Source organism: Scyliorhinus canicula, chromosome 17, assembly GCF_902713615.1.
Source record: "Scyliorhinus canicula chromosome 17, sScyCan1.1, whole genome shotgun sequence".
Taxonomy (NCBI): domain Eukaryota; kingdom Metazoa; phylum Chordata; class Chondrichthyes; order Carcharhiniformes; family Scyliorhinidae; genus Scyliorhinus; species Scyliorhinus canicula.
Window position 1 is genome coordinate 91,870,115 of NC_052162.1, and position 12,662 is coordinate 91,882,776.

At 50.4% G+C, this 12,662-nt stretch overlaps 1 protein-coding gene across 1 annotated transcript in view; it reads right to left on the reverse strand.

The window, feature by feature from the left end:
- Positions 1–1,085: 1,085 nt before the first annotated feature.
- Positions 1,086–12,662, reverse strand: part of LOC119951478 (sodium- and chloride-dependent neutral and basic amino acid transporter B(0+)-like) — a 91,867-nt gene continuing 80,290 nt past the window's right edge. The window contains exons 14-15 of the mRNA XM_038774688.1: positions 11,944–12,114; positions 1,086–1,220 (exon numbers count right to left, since the gene is read on the reverse strand). Of these exons, the coding sequence (XP_038630616.1) occupies positions 1,086–1,220; positions 11,944–12,114 (306 nt within the window). The remainder of the gene's footprint in view (positions 1,221–11,943; positions 12,115–12,662) is intronic.

Sequence of the window (12,662 nt, forward strand, 5' to 3'; positions counted from 1 at the left end):
ATAAGCCAGGTGGGAGGGATCTATGATTATGCTGTCCGCTTTCCCCCGGCAGCGGGAGGTGTAGATGGAGTCCATGTATGGGAGGCAGGTTTGTGTGATGGACTGGGCGGTATTCACGACACTCTGGAGTTCCTTGCGGTCCTGGGCTGAGCAGCTGTCATACCAGTCTGTGATGCAGCCCGATAGGATGCTTTCTGTAAAGGTTGGTAAGGGTTAATGTGGACATGCCGTATTTCCTTAGTTTCCTGAGGAAGTATAGACGCTGTTGTGCTTTCTTGGTGATAGCGTCGACATGAGTGGACCAGGACAGATTTTTGGTGATGTGCACCCCAAGGAATTTGAAACTGCTAACCGTCTCATTGAGGCAGCACGGTAGCAATGTGGATAGCACAATTGCTTCACAGCTCCAGGGTCCCAGGTTCGATTCCGGCTTGGGTCACTGTCTATGCGGAGTCTGCACGTTCTCCCCGTGTGTGCATGGGTTTCCTCCGGGTGCTCCGGTTTCCTCCCACAGTCACAAAGATGTGCAGGTTAGGTGGATTGACCATGATAAATTGCCCTTAGTGTCCAAAATTGCCCTTAGTGTTGGTTGGGGATGCTGGGTTATGGGGTTAGGGTGGAGGTGTTGACCTTGGGTAGGGTGCTCTTTACAAGAGCCGGTGCAGACTCGATGGGCCGAATGATCTCCTTCTGCACTGTAAATTCTATGAATACAGTACTTTGCTTCCTGAAGTCGATGACCAGCTCTTTAGTTTTGCTAGCATTGAGGGAGAGATTATTGTCGTTACACCATTCCACTAGGTTCTCTATCTCCCTCCTGTATTCTGACTCATCGTTATTCGAGATCCGGCCCACTATGGTCGTATCGTCAGCAAACTTGTAGATGGAGTTGGAACCAAGTTTTGCCACGCAGTCATGTGTGTACAGGGAGTATGATGCAGGAACATTGACGCTAAATAATTCTACCCTGCAGTATCTTGTCCCAAACGAATGCCCTTGCTTGCAGTGGACAGAGGAAACTTCAGACGAAGATGTATCTGGGTCCTGATGGAGATACTGACTGTTCCATTGACTTCACACTGCAGTTAGAGTGGTGAGGCCAGAAGTTTTCCATGATTAAGAACTCCTTCAGAATCAGGGCTGTTTCTGTATCTTTCCCCTCTGTGTTGTTCCAAGAATGGACCCCAATCAGGAGCTGATGTGCAAGCGGCAGAAATTTTCTGTCAAAAGCAAAGTTAAATGTTTAATAATTCATGGAGGATTTTTACCCTCCCATTAACATACAACAGAAAATAAACCCTGATTCTAACCAGATTCTCTTGCAGTCTGATCCAACACATGGTAATTCATATTATGCCAAGAAACACTGAGCCTCTGCGTTTATCACAGAGATTATACGTCTGTGTCCACACCTAAACTCTCATCTCTCAGGTAATATACTGGCAGTGAGAGACACAGGAAAATGTGCATTACATCTCAGTAATCACTGTTAATGATATTTTTGAGAAAGCAGGGGGTCGACAATTAATGTGGGGTGGGAACATGGCGAGGGCCAGGCAGACAGCGAGGGCCAGACAGATAGCGAGGGACAGGAAGGTAGCGAGGGACCGGCAGGTAGCGAGGGCCAGGCAGATAGCGAGGGACAGGAAGGTAGGAGGGACCGGCAGGTAGCGAGGGTCAGGCAGGTAGCGAGGGACAGGCAGATAGCGAGGGACAGGCAGGTAGCGAGGGACAGGCAGGTAGCGAGGGCCAGACAGGTAGCGAGGGACCGGCAGGTAGCGAGGGTCAGGCAGGTAGCGAGGGCCAGGCAGATAGCGATGGCAAGGCAGATAGCGAGGGCCAGGCAGATAGCGAGGGTCAGGCAGGCAGCGAGGACCAGGCAGGTAGCGAGGGCCAGGCAGGTAGCGAGGGACAGGCAGATAGTGAGGGTCAGGCAGGTAGCGAGGGACAGGCAGGCAGTGAGGACCAGGCAGGTAGCGAGGGCCAGGCAGGTAGCGAGGGACAGGCAGATAGCGAGGGTCAGGCAGGTAGCGAGGGCCAGGCAGATAGCGAGGGACAGGAAGGTAGCGAGGGACCGGCAGGTAGCGAGGGCCAGGCAGATAGCGAGGGCCAGGCAGATAGCGAGGGCCAGGCAGGTAGCGAGAGCCAGGCAGATAGCGAGGGCCAGGCAGGTAGCGAGGGTCAGGCAGGTAGCGAGGGTCAGGCAGATAGGGTGGGCCAGGCAGATAGCGAGGGACAGGCAGATAGCGAGGGTCAGGCAGGTAGCGAGGGACAGGCAGATAGCGAGGGTCAGGCAGGTAGCGAGGGTCAGGCAGATAGCGAGGGTCAGGCAGTTAGCGAGTGTCAGGCAGGTAGCGAGGGTCAGGCAGGCAGTGAGGGCCAGGCAGAGAGTGAGGGCCAGGCAGGTAGCGAGGGACAGGCAGGTAGCGAGGGACAGGCAGGTAGCGAGGGACAGGCAGGTAGCGAGGGCCAGGCAGGTAGCGAGGGCCAGGCAGGCAGTGAGGGCCAGGCAGGTAGCGAGGGCCAGGCAGGTAGCGAGGGCCAGGCAGGCAGCGAGGGCCAGGCAGGTAGCGAGGGACAGGCAGGTAGCGAGTGCCAGGCAGTTAGCGAGGGCTAGGCAGTTAGCGAGGGCCAGGCAGGTAGCGAGGGACCGGCAGGTAGCGAGGGTCAGGCAGATAGCGAGGGCACGGCAGAGAGCGAGGGACAGGCAGGTAGTGAGGGTCAGGCAGGCAGCGAGGGCCAGGCAGATAGCGAGGGCCAGGCAGATAGCGAGGGACTGGCAGGTAGCGAGGGACAGGCAGATAGCGAGGGCCAGGCAGGTAGCGAGGGCCAGGCAGGTAGCGAGGGCCAGGCAGATAGCGAGGGCCAGGCAGGTAGCGAGGGCCAGGCAGGTAGCGAGGGCCAGGCAGGCAGCGAGGGTCAGGCAGATATCGAGGGTCAGGCAGATATCGAGGGCCAGGCAGAAATCGAGGGCCAGGCAGGTAGCGAGGGACAGGAAGGTCACGAGGGGCAGGCAAGCAGCGAGGGCCAGGCAAATAGCGAGGGTCAGGCAGGCAGCGAGTGCCAGGCAGATAGTGAGGGTCAGGCAGATAGCGAGGGACAGGCAGGTAGCGAGGGCCAGGCAGATAGCGAGGGCCAGGCAGGTAGCGAGGGACAGGCTGATAGCGAGGGGCAGGCAGGTAGCGAGGGACAGGCAGGTAGCGAGGGCCAGGCAGATAGCGAGGGTCAGGCAGATAGCGAGTGCCAGGCAGTTAGCGAGGGACAGGCAGGTAGCGAAGGCCAGGCAGGTAGCGAGGGCCAGGCAGATAGCGAGGGTCAGGCAGGTAGCGAGGTACAGGCAGTTAGCGAGGGTCAGGCAGGTAGCGAGGATCAGGCAGGTAGCGAGGGTCAGGCAGGTAGCGAGGGACAGGCAGGCAGCAAGGGACAGGCAGGCAGCGAGGGCCAGGCAGGTAGCGAGGGACAGGCAGGTAGCGAGGGACAGGCAGGTAGCGAGGGACAGGCAGGTAGCGAGGGACTGGCAGGTAGCGAGGGACAGGCAGATAGCGAGGGCCAGGCAGATAGCGAGGGCCAGGCAGATAGCGAGGGCCAGGCAGGTAGCGTGGGCCAGGCAGATAGCGAGGGCCAGGCAGATAGCGAGGGCCAGGCAGGTAGCGAGGATCAGGCAGATAGCGAGGGATAGGAAGGTGTAGTTGAGACCCCACCTGGAAGCCAAATGCTCATAATGCAGTGCAGCTCGAGACAGAGTGCAAGTTTGAAACTTTACAGTGCCCTGGAATGAATGTGTTTTCTCTCTTCCTGCCCATAATCAATATGTTTTATATGGAGAGAGGTGCATCTTGTATCACCGTTGGAGTGTGTATTTTAACCACAGATAATCATTCAGTGATAATTTGTGTAAAGCTAATTTGTTAAATAAAACAGTTAAGATGGCATGGCTGGCGATGTGTAGCAGCTGTAGTATGTGGGCGAAGGTGAACTCCTATTAGATCCACGGCAATCACATCTGCAGTAGGTGTGCCTGTGGCTTGAGGAATTGTGCTTCAGAGTTGATGAGCTTCAGACATTGTGATGCACCACGGAAGGGAGAAAGTTACCTGGATAATCTGTCGCATTCCGTCAGTCAGGTACTTTGAATTTAGGCTATGGTCAGGGACAGGAGGCGATGACTGAGAGTGAAGCAGATGTGGGAATCGAGAAAGCAGTGTTGGATGAACCTCAGAGCTTGCAAGTCTCCAACTGGTTTGAAGTTCTGCAGCCTGCACGGATGAAAGTAGGGACTGAAAGAAGGATGAGGAAACTGACTACAACACTGTGGTGCAGGACACAAATCAATTTGGGGTAGGTAAAAGTACCTCTGTTGCTGTGGGGGCAGTAAAGATGGGGGAATGGATCCTATACTTTGGAGCTGAGAGTGTGAGTCCTGAAAGATGTGTTATCTACCCGGTGAGAAGTTTAAAGTATCCTCCACAGTGTTGGAGAGGAATTTGGAGTGGGTAGAGAGAGATCCAGTTGCCATGGTCCATGTGGGTACGAGTGACAAAGGTAGGGCGAGGAAAGAGATTCTGCCAAGGGCTAAATTAAAAGGCAGAACCACAAAGTTATGAATCTCTGAATTATTACCTGAGCCACAATAGGGGATATAAGATCAGAGAGTTGAATGTGTGACTCAAGAATTACCTTGGAGAAATGGGTTTTGATTCATGGGAAATTGAGACCCGTCCTGGAAAAACCTGGAGCCATGGCATTGGAATGGTCATCACCTAAACACATTGGGGCAGGGTCCTGGTGAATTGTATCACTCGGACTAGTGAGGACTTTAACAAAATAGGCAATGTGTGTTCTTTGTTTTACTTCTTTCAGGATGGTGAAGGTTGTAGTGCTAACAAAGAATAGCAAGCTGTGTTTTATAAACAAACTAATTTATTGCACTACACTGAATTGAATTTGAACATATTACTCAGGAATTAGTTAAGTAAAGATTACACTACACATCTACACTATTAACTATACTGTTGGTTCAACTATCTCACAACTACTCTGTCTTGCTCTCTCCCACTCTCTCCAGCTATCTCCCAGAATCCAAGGAGGCATGTGATATTTATCTGTTCCCTAGCCAGGAAGGCCATCCCTCTCCCTAGATTCAGATTGTTGCAACATTGCTGTCAGATTTGACCAACGCTGTGATGAGTTTCCAACTAGATTTCCACAACATTACCAAGATCGTCTCCGAACACTGCCAGTGTCTGACTCTGACTTTGACTCTGCCATTGCTTCAGCTCATCTATTGATGAACCTTCATTCATGCCTTCTAGGCTTCATGCTTTGATGAGTCTTACACTTTCCTGCCTGATCTCCCACCTTCTCTCACAAGTAATCTTGATGTCATCCTAGACTGTTTTGCTCAAATCATTACTTTGGAAAGTCCAGTTAACTTATCACCAGAATCACCATATCACCGCTGTGCTTGATGAGAAACTTTCATCTATCTCTACTGTCCATCCCTGTTCCTGATGATTAACATTCACTGATCATCCCTGTTCTTGATGACTGACATTCACAGATCATCCCTGTTCTTGATGACTGACATTCACGGATCATCCCTGTTCTTGATGACTGACATTCACCGATCATCCCTGTTCTTGATGACTGACATCCACCGATCTGAGAACTGTCAGTCTCGCTGTGATCCTGTACCTCCTGTATGTCGAGTGTGATCACCTTGTCACTGTTTTTGCATGCAGTGGGTAGATGTCCATTGTCTTCTTCTTGATTATGTGAGCTTGGTAGACTTTCATAGTCTGCTTGCGGTTGCTCAGATACGGAGGGTTGACCTTCATGTTCTTGTTCATGCATGGTGTTCACCAGGGAGTGTTTGCTTGCTTCCATTTTGGAGTCTTTTAACGAGCTGTCTGGAGGCTCGCGTCACTCTCTTTGTGGAGTCTTTCTTCACTCTCACCGTGGAGACTATCATTGATCTGTCAGTGGAGTCTTTCTGTGCCCTCTGTGTGGTGTCGTCTTTGTCTTGGGTATTGCTGTCATCCAATGTATCGGCGATCTGCCCTGGCACCATGGTGTTGGATTCATCTACTACGAGTAGATTTGTGTTGAGCTTTGCGACCGTGTCGCTGATGCTGTGATCAGCATATCCGAATAACTCAGCCATGTCTGAGTAGTATTGTTCGAAAAACAAATCATCTTTTTTTGCTTCGGATTTGGCATCGTTTTCTTCATCATTTTTTGCATATCCGATTAATTCAGCCATGTCTGAGTAGTATGGTCCGAAAAACAAATCATCTTTTTCAGTTTCGGATTTTTTTTGTTATCTTCACTTTGGGTGGTGCAGACTGCTTTTTCCAGGGTGTTGTGAGAGTTATTTTCAACTGCTGGTTTAAGTTCAGGCGTTTTTCTGTCTTCTAAGGCAAGAAAATTTGGTATTACAGCTCTAAATATCTTGTTTTCAATTTTCGGGCATTTCCCTTTTAAGTGGGCGTGGTCCGGATCCTCAGACATCATGACGCTCGTGATGTCATGCGTAGGAATCAATCGCGCATGCGCAAATCGGCCTTCCTTTACTGTGCGGTTTTGTGTCCACTGCGCATGCGCGGCTTGCACATGCGCATAACGATCAGCAACAAGAGCTTTTTTAAACTGCGCATGCGCAGAACGCAAAACGGGTGATTGTAACTGCGCATGCACGGTTTCTGTTTCCTGTGCATGCGCAGACACAGATTTTCGTTCTTTGTCGCCGCGAGACTGTAAAATGTGCTCCGACGCCATTTTATCGCGGATTTCAGCATTTCTTTTTTCGGAAAAAACCTTTTCCTTTTGATCTGTACTGGATTTCAGCGTTTTGGCTTTGTGAAAAATTCAAGTTACTTCTTCCTTTTGATCTCAACTGGATTTCAGCATTTTGTCTATGTGAAAAGTTCATGTTACTTTTTCCTTTAGATCTGAACTAGACTCCAGCGTTTTGTCTCTGTGAAAAATTCATTCTTCCTTTTGATCTGTACTTTTCACTCGCGATTTCTTGACTGAACCCTTTCTGTTCTGATAGTGATTGTTTGAGTTTTACATCACTCAGTCTCTGTGCAGTTTGGCCTCTGAGCATACAGTGCTGTTCAAATTTCATACAGTACTCTTCAAATTTTTTTAGTATTATTTGTAAGTTGTTGCTGTCTTCAGCTTTTGAGTATTTAAATCGATTATATACTTTTCTAGCTTCATGTCCTGCGATGAGCAGTGCTATTTTCATTTCATCTGAGGCTGCTGCTAAATCATTAGCTACGATATATATATCAAACACTTGTTTAAATCTTTTCCAGACATTACTATCATTACCGGTTAGGTCCAGCTGAGGTGGGGTTCCAGCCCACATCATCGAATAAGTGAGGTCTTCCCAATTCCAATGCCCGGTAGGAGTTCTTCTTGCCATTTTAGTCTTTCTGTGTCTGCAGCTGAGTTGTCTTGTGGTAAGCGTCTGAAGCTACTGCTGGTACCATGTGCTGTTCCTTGTGTCTCAATAAAGCTCGTAGTCTCAATAAAGCTCGAGAAGATGCTTTATTGTGAATTTGTTCTGGCTTCAGAGCTTAACTTACAGCTACCTCAAATTCTGCCTGCCTGTGTGTCTTGCTCCCAGTTCTGTGAAGTGTGTCCTCACTTCCTGTCCCTCTGTATTTATAGCTCTCCCGTGCTCCCTCTAGTGCTTGCTCAGTTGTATTGCATCTACACTGATACACAATCACTACAACTGACACTCATGGATCATCCCTGTTCTGGATGACTGACCTCCACCCATCATCGCTGTTCTTGATGACTCACATTCACTGAACATCCCTGTTCTCGATGGCGCACTTTCACTGTACATTCCTGTTCTTGATCACTGACATTCACTGTCCATCCCTATTCTTGATGACTGACATTCACCGATGATCCCTGTTCTTCATGACTGACATTCATGGATCATCCCTGTTCCTGATGACTGACATTCACGGACCATCCCTGTTCTTGATGACTGACATTCACCGATCATCCCTGTTCTTGACGACTGATATTCACTGTCCATCCCTGTTCTTGATAACTGACATTCACGGACCATCCCTGTTCTTGATGACTGACATTCATGGATCATCCCTGTTCTTGATGACTGATATTCACTGATCATCCCTGATCTTGATGAAATGCACAGTTGCTGGAAGCGATCCAGGATTTGATCACATGCCAGTTGATCATGGGAGGAGATTTTAATTGTGTCCTGGAGCTTAGAGTGGATAGGTCGAGCCGCAGGTCGATGGATAGGGTACCGATGTCGAAGGCGCTGGCAGCGTTCATGGAGTGGATGGGTCTGGTGGACCCATGGTTATTTTTAGCACCCAGCAGGATGGGAGTATTCCTTCTTTTCGCACGTCCATAAGGTGTATTTGAGGATTGATTAATTTGTAGTGAGTCAGGAGATTTTGGTTGGGGTTTCGTGGGCAGAGTATGCGGGGATAGTTGTTTCGGACCATGCACCCCACTGGCTGGAGTCTGGTTTAGAACGGGACGAGAGCAGAGGCCAGGGTGAAGGTTTGACCCAGGGGTTGTTGGCAGATGGAGGTTTTTGTGATAAGGTGCACCGATTAGGGAGTGTGTGTTGAATCAGAATGGGAAGGTGTTGGCAGCAATTTTTTGGGAAGCACTGAAGGCAGTAGTCCAGGTGGGAAATTATTTTGTTGATGGCTTGTGCGGATAGGAAAGGAGGGAGGAACATGACATGAGCGAGATAGTGGAGGTGGACAGGGAATATTCGAGGGTCCCCTTCATGGAGGGATTGGAGAGGAGGAACATTTTGCAGGGGTAGTTTGACAGGTTTACAACGGGGAGGGTGGGAGGGCAACTGCGTAGGGAAAGAGGGGTGTGATGGGAAAGAGGGTAGGGAAATATGAGTATGGGGAGAAGGCGAGCTGCAGGCTAGCGTACCAGCTGCGGAAGCAGGCTGCATCCAGGGAAATATTGAAGCTGCGGACTGGGGCTGGGGATGTGGTTTCGGAGCCAGGGAAGATAAACAAGGCGTCTAGGGGGTACAACCAGGGACTTTTCGAGGCGGACCCGGGGGGAGAGGAGGGGGACATGGGGTGGTTTCTGGACGAACTGAAATGTCCCCAGGTGGAGGAAGCAAAGAGGCAGGGGTCGGAGGAACCCCTGAGGCTGAGGGAGGTGCTGGATCGTATCGGGGAATGAAGTCGGGGAAGGCCCCTGGGCTGGATGGGTACCTGGCGGAATTTTACAAGGAATTCATGATGGACCTGGCACCACATCTGTTGGGGGTCATTTAGTGAAGCACTGGAGAAGGGGGAGTTGCCGGAGGCAGTAATTACACTAATCCCCAAAAAAGGGAAGGACCCGGTGGAATGTGGGTCATATAAACCCATATCACTATTGAACACGGATGCGAAAGTATTGGCTAAGTTGTTGGCGAGGAGGAGAGAGGACTGTACCCCTAGGGTGGTTGCAGAAGATCAAACAGGCTCCATGAAGGGCAGGCAGATCACGTGTAATATAAAACGGCTGTTGAATGTGGTGATTAATCCATTGGGGGTTCTGGTACCAGAGGTGGTGGTGTCCATGGTCGCAGAGAAGGCACTTGATCGGGTGGAGTGGCGGTACCTGTTTGCGGTTTTGAGAAGGTTTGGGTTTGGGCCGAGATTTGTGGCATGGGTGCGGTTGCTGTATGTGGCACCAAGGACGAGGGTGAGGGTGAAGATGAATGATATGAGCTCACGAAGCTCATGCGAGGCAGGGATACTCGCTGCTACCGTAGCTGTTTGCGCTGCCCATAGAGCCATTGGCAATGGCTCTCAAGAGGGTCGGCGGAGTGGCGGGGACTTATGATGGGACAGAGGGAGCATCGAGTGTTGCTCTATGCCAATGACCTCTTGCTGTATATTTCGGATTCGTTGGGAAGGACTATGCGCTTGCTGTGGAGGTTTTGTGGGTTCTCAGGGTACAAACTGAATAATTGATTCAAAGTAATTACAGTGCAGAAGGAGGCCATTCGGCCCATCGAGTCTGCACCGGCCCTTGGAAATAGCACCCCACTTAAGCTCACACCCGTAACCCAGTAAACCCACCGAATCTTTTTGGGCACTAAGAGCAATTTAGCATGGCCAAACCACCTAACCTGCACATCTTTGGACTGTGGGAGGAAGCCAGAGCACCCAGAAGAAACCCATGCAGACACGGGGAGGACGTGAAGACGCCACACAGACAGTGACCCATCCGGGAATCGAATCTGTGACACTGGAGCTGTGAAGCAACTGTGCTAACCACTGTGCTACCGTGCTGCAACACGGTAGGGAAAAGCGAGGTATTCCCGGTGAATGAGCTGGCAGAGTGGGCTAATTTAGCGGGGATGCCATTTCCAGTAGTCAGGGATAGGTTTAGGTACTTGGGGTTCAGGTAGTGAGGGAATGGACAGGGCTCCTTAAGTGGAACTTAACGAATCTGATGGAGGAGGCAAGTGAGGATTTTAGGAGGTGGGATATACTGCACTTAACGTTGGCAGGGAAGATCTAAGTGGGGAAAATGAACATTCTGCTGAGGTTCTTGTTTATCTTTCAGGCTCTCCCGATCTTTATACCAAAGACATTTCTTGGAAAGTGGACATGGTCATCTCGGACTTTATACAGGCAGGGAAGATGCCGAGCGTGGGGAGGACCCTGCTACAGAGGCAGAGTCAGCGGGGGGTGGGGGAGGGGGGGGGGTGGTTGGTGTTGCCGAACATGCTTCATTATTATTGGGCAGCGAATGTGGACAAGGTGCGGCAATGGTGGGAAAGAGAAGGGGTAGAGTGGTTTAGGATGGAGGAGGAATCTTGTAAGGGGTCTAATTTGAGGGCTGTAGTGACGGCAGTGACGGCTGTAGCAATGTTGCCAATGGCTCCCAGTAGATATTCAGGGAGCACGGTGGTGCAGTCCCGGTGAAGATATGGAATCAGATGTGGTGGCATTATAGGGTGGAAGGTATGTTGGTGCTAACGCCTCTGTGTGAGAATCATGGGCTTGAGCCGGTGGGGGGGGGGGGGGGGGGGGGTGGATAGTGTATACAGGAGGTACACTCTGTTGGAGCGACTGCTGCTTCCGGATATGGAAGTGGAGGGAAGAATTGAGGATATGTACAAGTGGCTGGGGGAGCAGGGAGGTAAGCGGGTGGTGAAGATCAAAGAGAAATGGGAAGCAGAGTTGGGAGGAGAGATCAATTGGGGAGTATGGAGTGAGGCACTACGTAGGGTAAACTGGACCGCCTCTTGTGCAAGGACGAACTGGATATAGTTTAAGGTGGTGCACAAGGTCCATATGACTCAGGTGAGAATGGGTGGGTTCTTTCAGGGGGTAGCAGATGAGCGAGAGAGGTGTGGACGGGGTCAGCGAATCACACTGTGAAAAATTGGGAAGATTCTGAGCGGGTGTGTTCGCGGTCTTAGCCAGATAGTAGAGGAGGAGGTGGACTCGGATATTTGGGGTTTCAGAGAAGCTGGAGCACATGGAGATGAGGAAGGCCGATGTTGTGGCCTTCGCCTCCCTGATTACAGGGTGGCAAATTTTGCTGGAGTGGCGGTCGGCATCGCCACCGGGGGTAGCGGCTTGGTTGGGTGACCTGTATGACTTCCTGCGGTTAGAGAAGATAAAAAATGAGTAAAGGGCTCAGCGGGAGGGCGGGGGGGGGGGGGGGGGGGGGGGGGGGGGTTGAAAAAAAGTGGAGGGTGTTTGTGACCGTTTTTGAGGAGCTGTTTGTCGCAAGGGGGTGGGGGGAGGTGGGGGGGAGAGGGCGAAAAAGGGGAAAAATCTATTGAGACTGTGTAGTTGATTGCTGGGAAACATGTTTCCCGGTGTGTTTATTTGCTGTAACCTGTTTTGATACATGTAATAAAATACATTAAAAAAAATAATGTTTAAAAGATTTCCTTACCTGACAGAAGGTGGAGCCCTCAGCTTGGACAACTCTCCCAATGGCGACAATGGGAATCCACAGGATACAGAAGTTGATCAAACACCAGCCAAATGCTATTGCCCAGACTGGGTACTCAATAGGTCCATATGTTGGTGGGGTGAATGTTATTAAGGACCAGATTAAAATTGCCTGATTGAAATAATTGTGCAAAACAAAATCAAATACAAAATGAGAGATTGCAGTGATTTTCAGCTGAAATCACTCAAATATGTATCGTTGACTGGAGACAAGGATAAATGTGAATGAACCATATAACTATTGTGGGTGCAATGTAAGTGAAATGTTAGTGGTCCTGCAGCAAGCAACTTATCTCTTTACTCCGCGAAGCCTGTCCACCATCTACAAGGCACAAGTCAGGAGTGTAATGGAATACTCTCACCTTGCCTGGATGAATGCAGTTCCAACAACACTCAAAAAACCTGACACCATCTAGGACAAAGCAACCCACTTGACTGGCCCCCCTTCCATAAACATTCACTGACTCCTCCACCGATGCACAGTCGCAACAGTGTGCACCATCTACAAGGTGCACTGCAGGAATGCACCAATGCTCCTTGGACAGCACCATTGAAAACCATGACTGCTTCTATCTAGAATGATAAGGGTAGCAGATAACTGGGAATAGAGCTGCCTGAAAGTTCCCCTCCAAGTCACCCACCATCCTGGCTTGGAAATAT